The sequence below is a fragment of the Neltuma alba genome, unplaced genomic scaffold (assembly GCF_004799145.2).
Source record: "Neltuma alba isolate B1F8T4 unplaced genomic scaffold, ASM479914v2 tig00011588_pilon, whole genome shotgun sequence".
Classification (NCBI taxonomy): Eukaryota; Viridiplantae; Streptophyta; class Magnoliopsida; order Fabales; family Fabaceae; genus Neltuma; species Neltuma alba.
The window spans coordinates 522,255-536,649 of record NW_021636241.1 but is presented as its reverse complement, the minus strand read 5'-3'; the positions used below and the strand labels follow the sequence as shown (position 1 = coordinate 536,649).

Genomic DNA, 14,395 nt, shown 5'->3' with positions numbered 1-14,395 from the left:
CTGAAAATTTTCAGAATTTTTTGCCACCTCTAGGTATTTATTTTGAATTTTCTCCGATTATGCCTTAATCGGTAAATCTGAAGAAAAATAAATTCTCTAAAATTAATTCCTGAGCTTTCAAGGTCTAGAACCAATTTTATAATTTCAAATAAATATTTAGATGATTTATCCATCATCCTTCCAAATTTATTGAGGCCTCTAACTAAATAAAATAATTATTTTTCTTCAATTTTCCAATAATTTCCTGAAAAACCTTCGCTTACGGGAAATTCTGGAATAATTTATTTTTGCCATAATTCTACCTTTCAGGCCTCAACCGAGTTTCCAAAATCTCTAATCTACACTTTTTCCATTTTTTAGGAATTTTCTAGAATTTTTCTCAAAATTTTCCGTTTTGCCCTTCCTAGACCAAAAATTACAGAAATGCCAGCCCGGACCTTATCGGGGTTTCACATCAAAAGTTGTTTCATCTCGCCATCTAATTCCTATATTGACCCTCATTCTAATTTTTAACCCTTTATAGCCAGGTGAAAATTTTTTGGATGTGACAGCGTGGATGTGACGACGACGACAATGGACTTAACGGAATGATAGCAACGACGTCGATGGAACACACCCAAAGGCTGGAGGATGGAGTGATGTTTTCAGAAAAGAGCAATTCATCATATTATTTTTTCTAAGTTTCAAATGCAATAAACTTTAGGGGCAACAATGTCTTCTTGGTCTAAAAATTAATTTCATTTTACACTGATGAAACTGTAGTGAAGTTTCAGATTTTTATGAGGATATTTTGAAATAAATTGGCTACAATAGTCGTTAATTGAAATTCTCCCAATTTCTAAATTGACCTCCCCTTTGCACCACAAGGTTAATTCCCCTCATAAAACTTTCTGCTCTACATACCAGTTTTTTTTTTTTGGTCATGTTTTTTAATCAAATCCACAATTTCTCCTAATTTTCTTTATCTTTTTATATTTAAGACAACAAATTATGGATATGCTTACATGGAGAACCATGAATGAATACGTAATTTGGAATGAAATCCTGCAGTCGGTTTTCTTTGCCTTTTTTCTTCCCCCCAACCCCTGCTTTTCTTTCCTCCCTCTTCTTTCGGTGATCCCTTGCTTCCTCCCTCCCTCCCTCCCTCTCTCCCCTCCAGCAAATGGCTGCGTCTCAGGCCAGCCTTCTACTTCAGAAACAACTGACAGGTTATCACTTATTAGTATTACTGAAACCCAAATCTCGGCTTTCTTTCTTCTCCTCTTCTTTGGCTTTTCAAAACCCTTTTAGGGTTTTGATTCATGCTTGATTTTTTGTATTGATCAACTGATGATCATTATTGTAATTGGCAGAGCTTTATAAAAATCCAGTCGATGGATTTTCGGCCGGTTTGGTTAACGATAATAACGTATTCGAATGGCGAGTGACCATCATTGGGCCACCGGATACTCTTTAGTGAGTTATATGATTCTTTCCTTCCTTTTCTTTTAGGGCCAATCGTGAGTTTTCTTCACGGTTTGTTTGAGAAGTAGAAGTGATTGAAAGGAAATGGAGAGGTTACAAAGAATTTAAATGAATTAATGTAATTATACCTTGTTATCGTCTTTCCTTCTTTTTATTCTACCAGACAAAAGCTTGATGTCTTGCTTTACTTTCTTGTAATTCTGATTACGTTTTTTCCCCAGAAATAATTCTGATTACTTTGCTATTAAATACGGTTTAAAGTTATAATAATAGTCAGACGTGGCAGCATTTGAATTTCGTTCAGGTCACATAATTCAAAATTTTCGTCGACTACTCTTCTTCAAATAAATCGAGGGACCATCCAACTGAAACCATATAAATTTACATAGTAAAAACTATAGAGATTAGTAGTGAAATTAAGCGTCTATTTATTTTCTGTTGTGTGTGATTTGGAAGTGCCGGAGCCCTTTTGTTGTATAGCTGCATAAATGAAATTTCATGGATAACGCTTTGGTTCTTGACTTTGTTCCCAACATTTTAAGTATGTATATTATCAACAATTGGGTCGCAAAGAGAAAGCTGTGCATGGGGGAAGTGGAGTTGTCTAGGTGATTATTGCTCATTAGTATTTTAAAAGAAAATTAAAATATTTTGCCTTTGTAATTTACCATGGTACGCTACTGAACAGTGTGGACATTTCTATGCATATAAGTATTTAACTGCATGCAAGGCTTCTGTTGTCAACTCCCTTTTGGATTAACTCCTTCTAGATCTTTTTTTGGGAAAATATCTAGGTAAACTTGTCATTTGAAGTTTTGAATCATGGGGCTTATTATATACCTTTCTGCCTTTTTTACATGGCCATTGTTTGCAGTGATGGAGGTTTCTTCAATGCCATCATGCTTTTTCCTCCCAATTATCCACTTAGTCCGCCAACAGTGAGGTTTATCTCTGAGATGTGGCATCCTAATGGTGATGCTCCCACAACTATCAAAATCCTGTGGCTTTCATAATCTTTTGCCTAATTTCTTTTTTTTTTTTTTTTGAAATATGGACTATAGTTTACCCAGATGGAAGAGTCTGTATTTCAATTCTTCATCCCCCTGGTGATGATCCAAATGGCTATGAACTCGCAAGTGAGCGCTGGAGTCCGGTCCATACGGTATGGTTTATATGATCAAAGATGCATTTGTTCATCATGATGTGAGGCTTGGATTTTTCTTGCTCTTTCATTTACTTGAATAATTACAGATGACACGAGTTACTTTAATAACATGGCTTGTGTTCTGAAATATTGTCAAATATAATTGAACCACCTAGATTTCAATGTAAGCCATATGTTTTCGGCTTATTTGCTCATGGCTCATTTGTTTATGCTACCTTTGTGAGTGTGGGTGTGCATATATGCAATATGCAGTATGTAATTGCCATATGATTCTGTTAAAACATGCATTTAGTTTGGAATTCCCATGTGCTTGGTTAGTACACTGCTTTCATAATAATTTCTAACAATTGTGTTAAGAACAATAACACAAGTAATTATAGTAAATAATGAATTTATATAACGATCACTGAAGTTCTCAAGTCATAGTTGAGTGTGGGTCTGCAGCACTCTTGAGTCTTGGCACAATTTATTGTCCAAGTCTGGATAGCCTGTGTTTGTTATGGTCCTTAAAGGTTTGCCTCAGGTCAGTCTGGTTTTCTAAAGTTTGAAAGGCAATCAAAGAAGAAGATGAAAGAGAGAGACTAGAAGATAGGATGGAGGAGGAGGAGGATGAGAAAACAGATCCAACAAAGAAACAAAAACAAATCAACCAAATTCAGCAAAGAAAAAATAAAGAAGCTTAAAATAGAAAAATCAAATCCATAAAGGCAATTCACAAAATTGCTACAGATCCTAGGCTCCACACCTAAATGGAAGTTCTCATCATCACCAAGGAACTAAATCTGAGGGAGAGAGGCAATGGGAAGCAAAGAGGAGGAGGAGAAGTATCCGTCATAGCCATGGTTCTGAAATCTGACAGCCTCTGACTTCCCTGCTTTTGTGGTGGATCTACAATCTGATTGTCATGGAGGGAAGGCATGCGATGTGAGGGTTGAATCAAAGCATTTCTGAACATGTGGTGTGAGAGAGAAAGCATAGAAGGGACTTTACATGCATGATGGAAGGGGATTTATGATTGGGAGGGGGCTGCATTGGTTTCTGTCTGTGTGTGTAAGCTTGATTATTGGACCAGCCTGGATTGATTGGACCTGTTAAGCCAGCCTGCAATATGGACCAGTTCAATTATTTTGGCCTCATCATTTCTGAGTTGGGTTGTTCGTTTAAGTTTCAACCCAGCCCAATCCAGACCTTCACATAGTCAGGGTCGGGTGGTTTTTTCGGACTAAGTAGTTGCTTGCCCCTTGCTCCTATACTGTGGGTATTATAGGTTCTAAACCAAATTTCTTTTGGATGAAAGTGTATGATAGAAAGAATACCATGATAGATTTTTGGCCTTTCGTATGTTTGGCCTTTTGCATGTTTCAGTGTAGAATTGACCCGTATAGAATGATTCTCTCTGTTTTTTTTGGTGAAGTGAAAATTATCTATTGGATGCCATTTCTGTCATTTTGCATCTTTTCTATCTCTCTGTGTGCGGTGGATTTTCCTTTGTTCAGCTGTAGGAAAAAGCGTAAACAAATTGGTTAGCTATTTGCTATAAAGTTTTTGATGAACGGCATGACAAATTTTTTGATTTTACAACTCATGATCTCCTAATGAATTTTTCTATTTGTCAGTTTTAATGACCCAATAGCAAGATATAAGAAATTGTAATTGAATTAAGTCCTGTTTTCTTGTTAATAAAACAATGCTAGCCTTCACTCAAAAAATAAAAACTATGCTAGCAATAATCTGATTTCATCTGCAGATTTATATCATATTTTTTTATATTATGGTATTCTTGATGAACAATGCTAATAATAACCTGATCTGGTATGCAGGTTGAGAGCATAGTATTAAGTATTATATCAATGCTTTCAAGCCCTAATGATGAGTCTCCTGCAAATGTAGAAGCTGCGGTAATGCTTTTGCGAAATATGTGAAGTAACCTTTAATTGCACAATAATTTTCTTTCTTACCCATGCCCAATATTATTGCGTTTCAAACCTGGAAATGGGAGATTACAAACTTGGGAATCTTGTAAAGTATAGTTGAGTGGGAATAGGATGAGATGAACCTATATATGATGTTCTTATCTTCTATTAAACATCTTTGCTATATGTAGGAACTTTAGGTTGTTTCTGCATATTGTTGGCTTAAAGTCTTGTTCAATTTTCTTTTTAGCCATATCGTTCTTGTACCTATAAGGTTTTCAGCATCATTACTATGAAAGAAGAGAAGTTTCGAAGTTTCAGATAACTACCCACTAACCATAATCCCTTTTCCCTGCTTTTAATGTTAACGCTTATATTTTGTGGAAAACAACCAAAAGTTAAGCCCACATTGAGCCATATTTGATTTTGTATAGATGATAATTCTTCAAATTTGCATTATTGATTGGTTGAGCTTGAGTTTTATTTGCATAATATCAGCATTCTTCAGGCACCATTTTGACAAAATTCTTGGATGACATCTTTATCTCGTTTACTCCCTTGCTGCAGGTAATGTGGAGAGACAAAAGGGATGAGTTCAGAAAGAGAGTAAGTCGATGTGTGAGGAAGTCTCAAGAATTATCCTGAACTGCTTTAATCAAGTCACTACAGTTTCTAGCTTCTTGTTTGATCATGAGTGGACTGTGGCCATGTTTTGTTACTCTGATTAAAAACACTTGTTATTCTAAAGCCTTGGACTAAAGGAAATATGAACTTGAAGTTGTGTAAGATTGCAGCTTTCTACAGTTCTTTGATATGAGGGCTTTCTATAGTTCTTTGCCATTTTACTTCTCTTCCACTCCGAGTACCACTCTTTTTTTTTGGGTGGAAAATTATCAATGCTGCATAACTTTCAGTAATTGAAGACTCCATAAAATAATTGGAAAATAAGTCGTGATTATCGTTGTGTGAAGGTGATGTGTCCAAACTCCGTCTATTTTAGTCACGTCAGAGTTCAAGGGTCGAGTCATTAAACAAACAAGAAAGTTCTTTGAATATAATCGACATACAAAATGAAAGTATATAAGCAAGAGTGAATCGGTTATAAATTTAATGTTACTTGATTTTGTGTTAGTTTCACAAATGTATTAATTCACGGTAAAATAATGGAGAATCAATGAAAACTTGAGGCTTTTTTAATCTACAATAATACAGATGGAATTAAGCTTGGAAAGAACAGATAAGATAACATCAAAATATGAAGTCATGTGATGATAATTTAAAATTTGTATCGTCTATCATTGGAGTTGCATATGTAAGATATTGATCTAATTACAAAGTTCAAAATAAATGAAATATACAATATTAATATTTTTCGCCCGAAATACAATATTTAATATTTGATAAGGGAGAATCATGTTTAAATCCACTTGAAATATTGAAATTTAAAATTAGGTCTCCACTTTGAATAAATTTCTAATTAGGCTAAAAGGCCTAATAGAGATTTATGAATATTGTTAAAAGACCAAAATATCCCTTTATAATTAAAATATGAGTTGATACTTATATATTTTTCTCCGTTGCAAAAATTTTTCCTAAAATATGAAAATAATATTGTCCTCATTCCAAAATTTGTAAAAAAATTTGTTGTCTGAATAAGTTTTCCACTCTTAAAATATGTGTGTTCTATTAAAAAAATGTGTCAGTTTAATTAAATATAAAGTATGCGGAGGATGGATCAATATGAAAATTAAGTAGAAATTAAATTCATCCAAAATTAAAATCTATTAGTACCTACGCTGTTATATCGATAATGGTGCTAGATTTTATTAATGTGAATCAAGGACTGTGTCACTATTATCTACTAAAGATTTACTATTTTCAAATTTTGAAAAATCTGGCAAAAAATTTCAGGAAAAGAATTTGTGAGGAAGAAAAATATAAAGGTAACAACCCATATTATAATTATAAAAAGGTATTACAGATTTTTAACAACATTTATAAATCCCTAATTAGACCTAATTATGGATTTGTTCAAAACATAGGCCTAATTTTGGATTTTAGTATTTCAGTTGGATTTAAATGAGATTCTCCCTAATAATAACGTTAATATCAATGATTTTAATATTGTAGCATGCTGAACATGCACATGCAGTTGTACTTTTTTTTTCCTTGAATAATCAGCATCTTTTTTTCGGCAAAAGAAGATTAATTCATTCATTCATAGTATAACACCATTACAATCACCAATCTAATTGAAAAGGCTAGCCAACAAAGGACATCGAACCCAATCCTAAAAGTACAAGCAAATTCACCAAAACACCAAAGACATGAGAGTAAAACAAATCCACACATGACACATCACTTTAAGAATAAGACCGTGCAGTTCTTCCCCTGTAGTCCATGATAATGGTGGAAAGGGGTGGTTGACCTATGACTTGCTTAAAGGTTGAGCCAAACTCTCTTATGTACCAATACTACATATCTAATAACAGCTTTAATAGCCCCTCTCATATCAAGGGAGAAAGAACACTAAAAGTTATTGTAAGCCTTCAGCTTAATATGGACTTTACTAGGGCTATAACCACACAACCTTACCGAGAGAGAGGTTTATTACAAAAGCCGAAAAGACAATTCCTGTTGACCATCTATAAACATCCTATTTTGTCCAAACCCATTAATAAATGATAGATAAAAAAAAATGAAGAAATCATAAAAGAAAATTCCCATTGACTCGTTCTTAGATGCCAAGTTTAAAAAGAATACCTTGTAGTAAATAAAAAAAATCAAATAAAAGTCTCCTCATCACAATAAATGGTGAGATTAAATGTTTATTAATCTCCAAATTAGAAAAAGAAGGGTAGACTCGTTAAAGGAAAAAAAAAAGAAAAAATCAAAAAATAAAATAAAAATCTCTCATCCAAAGATGATTGGCTCTCTATTGGAAATAGTTTTTAGAGTCATTATTGTGGAAAAAAAAAAATCACAAATTGATGATGATTTGTGCTTAAATAAGAAATGGAGTTATGAGTCATTATTAGGGAAAAATGAAAAAAGAAAAATTAAAAGAAAAATAAAAAACCCTATTTGAAGCTTATAAATAGGAGAGTAAGGGTTGAAAGTGGATGGATAAAATTTCTAGAGAGAAAGGGTGGTAAGTTGTGAAAAAAGAAAGAGAGATTATTTTCTATTTGTGAGAAAGGAAGAAGCAAGGGAGATTATTTTCTATGCCCATGAACATCTCCAACTGGAATGGAGGCTCAAATATTTAGGACCTGTTTGTTTTTGTTCTTTGTTTTCTTATTCTCAAAACAATTTTATAAAATTGTTTTTAAGAACAAGTTTTGGAAACAAAAAGCAAAATATTTGTTTGGAAAATAATTTTTAAAAAATCACATTTGAAAAAAAAATATAAAAAATTGCACTTTGACAAGTGGTAGTTATCACTAGTAGTGATAAGTAGTAGGTGGTAGAAAAGAAGAGAAGAAGATTTCTCTCATTTTTTAAAACCAAAAAAAAAACACAAAAACAAAAACAAGAAAACATGTAAAAGTTGTTTGGGTTTTTCAGTTTTTAAAAACATATTATTGTTTTTTGTTTTTTAAAACAATCAACTAAAACAAATTGCCAAACAAGTTTTTTTTTGTTTTTCTATTTTTAAAAACAAAAAATTATTTTCAAAAAAGGAAACCAAACAAGCTCTTAACTTATAAACATATATTCTCTTCTTTTTCTTCTCATTCCCATGGCCTGTGGGTGGAGCGTCCATTCGCCATTTGATTAGGGTTTCAGAGATGCTCATCACCCTTACTCATGGAATGAAATCAGCATTTTGTGATCAAAGTTTTTTTTCCCCCCATCTTACTCTATCATTTTATACGTGTTTATTGTAACGTCTTGAGTTTTATCGGGTTTTAATAACCTCGTTTTGGTTGATTTAGAGGATAGATTAGTGATTTAACCTTGATTTTGTTTTTGGATTTGGGATTAAGGTTGTTGATGGAATAGGTGAACAAATTCTTTGAAGGGTTTGTTTGTCGTGGCGATGTTTCATCGGGAGTTCTAGGGGGAGTGTCCTTTTGGGAAGGTCTCGCTGCGATGAATTTAGGAGTACACCGCGGCGAAGGTTTTCTGGTCGAGCGAGAGTTTCCTCTTGGGAAGCTTTCGTCGTGGCGCAGTCGGGTTTTCAGGCACGTAATCCCTCTTAGGATTGGTTTGTCGCAGCGAAGGGGGTTGGATCTATATAATCATGGGAGGGGTCTGTTTGTGCAAAAAATAGAAAATCTAAAGGAAGAGGAAGAAGCTCTACTAGGGTTTTGAATTTTTGGCTTGGAGGAGGTATTTCTAGGTGTCTATTCCCTCAAGTAAGTGAATCTAACCTCTAATCTACTCTTTCTCTTGGTATTTTTGAGGATTTATGGTGAAACTCTAGAGTTTTCTAGGTTATGATGAGATGGAGGTTTTTGATCGATTGCTTTGAGTTTAGATGACTGCTTTGGGTTAGTCTAAGTATTTAATTGGTGTAACTTTCTTGGATTTGAAGAACTTTGAGTTTTTGAAGTTAGGGTTTATGGAAGTGAGAGGTTTGTGATTGAGGGTGATAATGTGGAGGTTGAATTTGAGTTTTGTAAATTGGGTTATGTTAAGGAGGGTTAAATTAGATGTTTAATTGGTTTAGAATGTTGTGAAGGCTTCAATTGTTCTAATTGGATGTTTGGGTGTTGAATCCCTATAGTGGGTCTTTGAGGTTTAAATCCTAAATTGACGTTTGGAAAGGAATTTAATGTTTTAATGGATTTTCATGATCTTGGAGTGTTGCCTTGATGGTTATACCCTTTTGAGTTGGGTAGAGTTTTGGTTGAAGCTAGGAATTTTGTGTCCCCAAGTGTTGTTTTGGCCACATTATTAGTTTGAAAGCTAATACATGGTGGTTGTGTGCTCGTGTGCTTGTGTAGACTGATTGTGAGTCCTTGGTGCACGGGGCATCGTGGTGGTTTGTTATTCCTTGCTCAGGTAAGAGATAACCACTTTCCAATCCTTTGTACATGCTTTTGTGGTATTGTGAGCGGATTTATGTTTTGTGCTCCAAGTAACAAATTGTGTTCAAATTGTATGTTGTATATCGAAAAAAAAACCATCTTGTGGGGTTTCAATTGATATTGAATGAATCCTGAACTTGTGAAAGATATGCCACTGAAAGAAGTTAATCATGAAATGAATATTTACTCTTTGATTACGGTTTGAGCATGATGCATGAATTGGGAATTGGTGAGAGATTTGGTTGTTACTACCACGTGGTAAGGCCTCCGTTAATGCATAATGGTTGGTAGGAGTGTTCACAGGATGGAACTTTTGTCCCGTGTCCCGTGTCCCGTCCCGTCCCGTCCTTTTTTCTCCCCCTTTAGTCCTGGACCTTTTTTGAATTGGGCCTAATGTTTTCCTCATTTTTTTTGGGAGCAAGGCGTTGAATATGTTAAATTGGGCCTTTGCTTACTTATATTTAACAAAAAAGTCCTCTGGTCACTCCTTAATATTACAAATTAATAATCAAAGACTAGAAATAATGAAAAACACCGTAGCCTCATTGTCATATGCCATGAACGGTCCGTTTGAGAATTACACGACAAGCACTTCGTCTTTTTTAAATGGCTCGTTACTTCATATCAAGGGTCACTTAAAATATTACATTGAAATTGCATCTAAAAAATCCGGCGCCTCTGGAACAAAAATCCTGCAGGCCGCCATTCTTTTTTTTTTTTTGTTCATGAAGGTCATGGAGTCGCCGCTGAAATGTCACACCCTCCTACATTATTATTGTTATCTTAGGCCCTTTAATATTTCGAATCACCTTTTAGCAATCAAGAACACAATAAAATCTATAATCCAAGCAGAACAATCCACCATAACAATCCATTTTCAAGACAGTCATAACACAATCAGTCCAAACCAAAACAAGCAAGACATAATAATATAAATTTCAATTCATGACATTAAAGCTAAATCAAAGCAACCAACCATGAGCCAACTACAAAGAAATTTAACTTTCCAAGAGATTTGAAATTGAAGCTGTTAATTGCTTTTTTGCAAAAAAAAACACCATAAAAAGAACAATTTGTTAGTGCCTTAGTGGTATAAAGTATTTAAACAAAGTTGAAAAAATAAATTAAATAAAATAAATAAATAAAAATTACCAATATCAGTATCATTGAAGTTATTAGTATCAAATCCCTTTAGTTTTGATGTAGATAGAGATAACCAATTCTGTGCACAAATTAGTGCCTCAGCCATCTTTGATGATAGGACACTTCTGAATTCATCAATGACACGACCTCCCATACTAAATGCAGATTTTGAAGACATGGTGGATACAGGCATGGCCAAGACATCACATGCAATCAATGAAAGGATTTTGTATTTGGAACCATACTTTCCACCATACCAAAATATCAAAGTTAGGATGAAGAACATCAACTAACTCAGCTTGAAAATACTTCTCTACTTCTCCATATTTATCTATTTCAACCTCAACCTCATTTGGGGCAACAAATAGTTGCAGTAGAGGCCTAGATTCCAACATTGCCATCTGAAGTTGACTTAAGCCGGCAGGATCACTTAATGCTTATTTTTTACTTTGGTTTTAAGATTTAGATGTGTTTGTTTCATGCCCACTTGAATAGAAGTCATACAAACGATACAAGGCATTTGTGACTCTATTTGTCATGGCTTCACATTGTGCAGAATCAGGAAACATCTCATTAAAAGCAAGCTTCAAAAACTTCATTTTATATCTAGGGTCAAGAATCATTGCTATTACCAACAAAGGATTGAGATTCTCCAACCTTCCCCAATACTTTTCATACTTGGCTTTCATCCTCTTAGCCATCTCAAACACCAGAAAATTAGGATTATTTGTCCTTGTATGTAGGATAACAAACACATTAGCTATATGTTGGAAGCATACATTTGAGGTAACATAAAGTGATCTTGAAAATTGCGAACTGATGTCATAGAACACTTTTAAAAAGACAACAAATTCTTTAGCATCTTTCCAATTGGAAGCATCAGGAGGACCAATTAATGTTTTCTCCACAAAATAGTTTGTGCAATCACTATCCTCTTTCTCCATTCTTTCAAAGACGCTACTGAATTTAATGGCATTCTCCAACATGATGTAAGTTGAATTCCACCTAGGTGGACAATCCATGGTTAGTAGGCTCTTAGAGTCAACTTTCATTTTCTCAACAAGCTCTTTGAATTTAAGCAACCTTCCTGGAGAAGACCTCACATATTTAATGGCATTCCGAATGCCTTTAATAGATCTATGCATATCCTTCACACCATCACAAACAATTAAATTCAAAATATGTGCACAACACCTCAAGTGCAAGAAGTCCCCATTACATACCAAACCATTCCAATGACTCAAAACATCTTTCAATTTTGCCACTGCATTGTCATTTGAAGATGCATTATCAACTGTGATAGTAAACACTTTCTCAATACCCCAAACTAATAAACATTTCTCTATTTGTGATGCAATTGTATCACCCTTATGATTTTCAACTACACAAAAATTCAAGATTCTCTTTTGGTATATCCATTCCTTATCAATCCAGTAAGCAGTCAGGCACATAAAGTTAGAATTTTGACAAGAAGTCCATGTATCTGTAGTGAGGCAAACACGAACTTTAGTTCTTTTAAAATACATTTTCAATTTCCTCGCTTCTTCAAGATACAAACCCAAATAATCCCTAGTGATAGTCGCTCTTGATGGGACTTGAAAACGGGGTTCTATCTTGGTCATCATTTCTTTAAACCCATTACCTTCCACAACTCGAAAAGGCATTTCATCCAATATAACAAATAATGCAACACCTTTTCTACATTCTTCTTGACTAAATACATGATGACTCAATGTTTTAGAAGAACCTGATTGAGAGCCTGACAGCAAAGATTGTGTCCTCTTATTAATTCGGTTTGAATTTAAGACACACCTCTCTATATGTTTTTTTAACCCACTTGTCCCATATGAAGAGTGACAAGCAATTGTTGTTGGACAATACTTGCACTTTGCTCGGAGTTGTCCATTTGTTTGGCTTAAAGGAAGCTTGTCAAAATGATCCCAAATTGCAGATTTCTGTCTCTTTGCTCTTGGTTCATCTCCTTCCTCACCCTCAATACCTGTCAAACCAATGTCCTTTTCCTTTTCATTAACAAATGGTGTTTCTATAGTTCTACTTTCATTTTCACCACAATCTTCTTGAGCAGTTTGTGCATTCGTCATCTTTAAAATTAATTAAACTTCTTTTCTGCATAAATAGAAAAAAGAACACAAGTAATTTACAACCCAAATTGCTAACTAATTAATTTACCTCCTCACAACAGACAACAATCTGATAACAAACGCAATATATATCATTTAACTATGCTCAATTCGAATCATGCATGGATGACACTTCTATTAAATGATAATATATCCCCAGTCTAAGTCTTAACCGTATTTCATTAAAAGGTCAAGTTGTCTGAAAATTTAAAAAAAAAAAAGGAGAGACAATTACCTGTGTTGATTCAGGAGACAGTTCACACTTCACAGCAAAGGCACGGGCACTACAGAGCTGGCGTAGGGAGAGACATGGCGAGAATTTTATAATTTAGGGCGAGCAATTTATCAATCAACTCCAAGATTATGCAATCAGTATATGGGTATCTCAAAACAAGAAAATTAGAAGCAGGATTAGTTGATGGGAGTAATTTTATACTTTTCGATTTGAGATTGCAAAGCACCCTTACCAGCCAGTGATTGTCAAGGGCAGGGAAACTGAGAGAGAGACCGCAATCTCCATACTCGAAGAAGAAGAGGAAGTGGGAGAGTACTCACTGGCTTCAGAGCTGGCGTCGGAGACACAGGGTGATTAAGGAGGCAAACGTCGTAATCAGAGAATTAGCAGAGCAAAGCTGCAGGAGGGAATTTAGAGTTGCCGTAGACTATTACTTGTACTTTCGACGATCATTTTTGCAGAAAAATACGCCTCTGGTGCTGAATTTACTATGAGTTTCGACCTGAAGGGGGAGAGTAACTGGAACACAAGTCTCGTGGGGAGATTTAATGACTCAGATCAGAGTTGGCCCAAGAAAATGGCAGACCAGCTACGGTGTCGCGGCAAGGAGAGTTAGGAGCTGGTGAGGAGGACTTCAGATAGTGACAAAATCTGGAAGCTAGAGAATTCGCGAGAGGCCGAGATCTGGACAGGAATGGCTTATTAGAAAAATTACTCCGTCAAAGCTGGCGAGAAGGAGTGACAGGACGAGTGAGCATACTTTGACCCAAGATAAAAAATCTGAGATGAGAGGGCACTGGCTACGGTGGACTATGGCGTGCACAAGACTCGGTCAGGAGATCCCCATGAGTCTAAACCAGGAGCGCAGTTCTCTTGCGGGGAAGGAACGACGAGGAAGAGGTTAAGCTGTGAAGGGAGGCACCGAAGGGTGCGTCGCAACCAAGGAAAGAACAAGGAGAGTCTGAAGTGAGGGGAGGCGCCTATGACTATTAGAAATTAAGGCTCAGGAGTCAAGAGACAGGAACTCAGGAAGGGAGGTATTTGAAAATTGCAAATTTTTCTTTAATATATACCCTGAGATGGGACCAGGACAGGACGACCTTGTCTCGTGTCTCGTCCCGTCTTGGGGTACATTCTGTCCTATCTCGATATTGTCCCGTACCGCAAATTGTTTCATCCCGTCCCGTCCCAAAGTTACCGGGACCGGCACGGACCTACCGGGATGGGACAATTTGAACACCCCTAATGGTTGGCTCTTTATGTCTCCCATAGTGAGGGATAGGCCTTTTGGCTCCTTA

The 14,395-nt window shown here is 35.4% G+C and overlaps 1 protein-coding gene across 1 annotated transcript; it reads left to right on the top strand.

The window, feature by feature from the left end:
- The first annotated feature begins 1,099 nt into the window (after positions 1-1,099).
- LOC114715383 (ubiquitin-conjugating enzyme E2 7) lies at positions 1,100-5,382 on the top strand. The gene is made up of 6 exons (XM_028900222.1): positions 1,100-1,208; positions 1,353-1,455; positions 2,339-2,436; positions 2,526-2,626; positions 4,450-4,527; positions 5,110-5,382. The coding sequence occupies exons 1-6, from the start codon at positions 1,163-1,165 to the stop codon at positions 5,185-5,187; spliced, it is 504 nt and encodes a 167-aa protein (XP_028756055.1). The 5' UTR covers positions 1,100-1,162; the 3' UTR covers positions 5,188-5,382.
- Positions 5,383-14,395: the final 9,013 nt, after the last annotated feature.

Excerpts from the sequence above, each read along its gene's own strand:
- LOC114715383 (XM_028900222.1), top strand. The coding sequence starts at position 1,163 with ATGGCTGCGTCTCAGGCCAGCCTTCTACTTCAGAAACAACTGACAG. Across the intron at positions 1,209-1,352 it reads ACTTCAGAAACAACTGACAG|AGCTTTATAAAAATCCAGTC; the intron begins GTTATCACTTAT and ends TGTAATTGGCAG. Across the intron at positions 2,627-4,449 it reads GCTGGAGTCCGGTCCATACG|GTTGAGAGCATAGTATTAAG; the intron begins GTATGGTTTATA and ends TCTGGTATGCAG.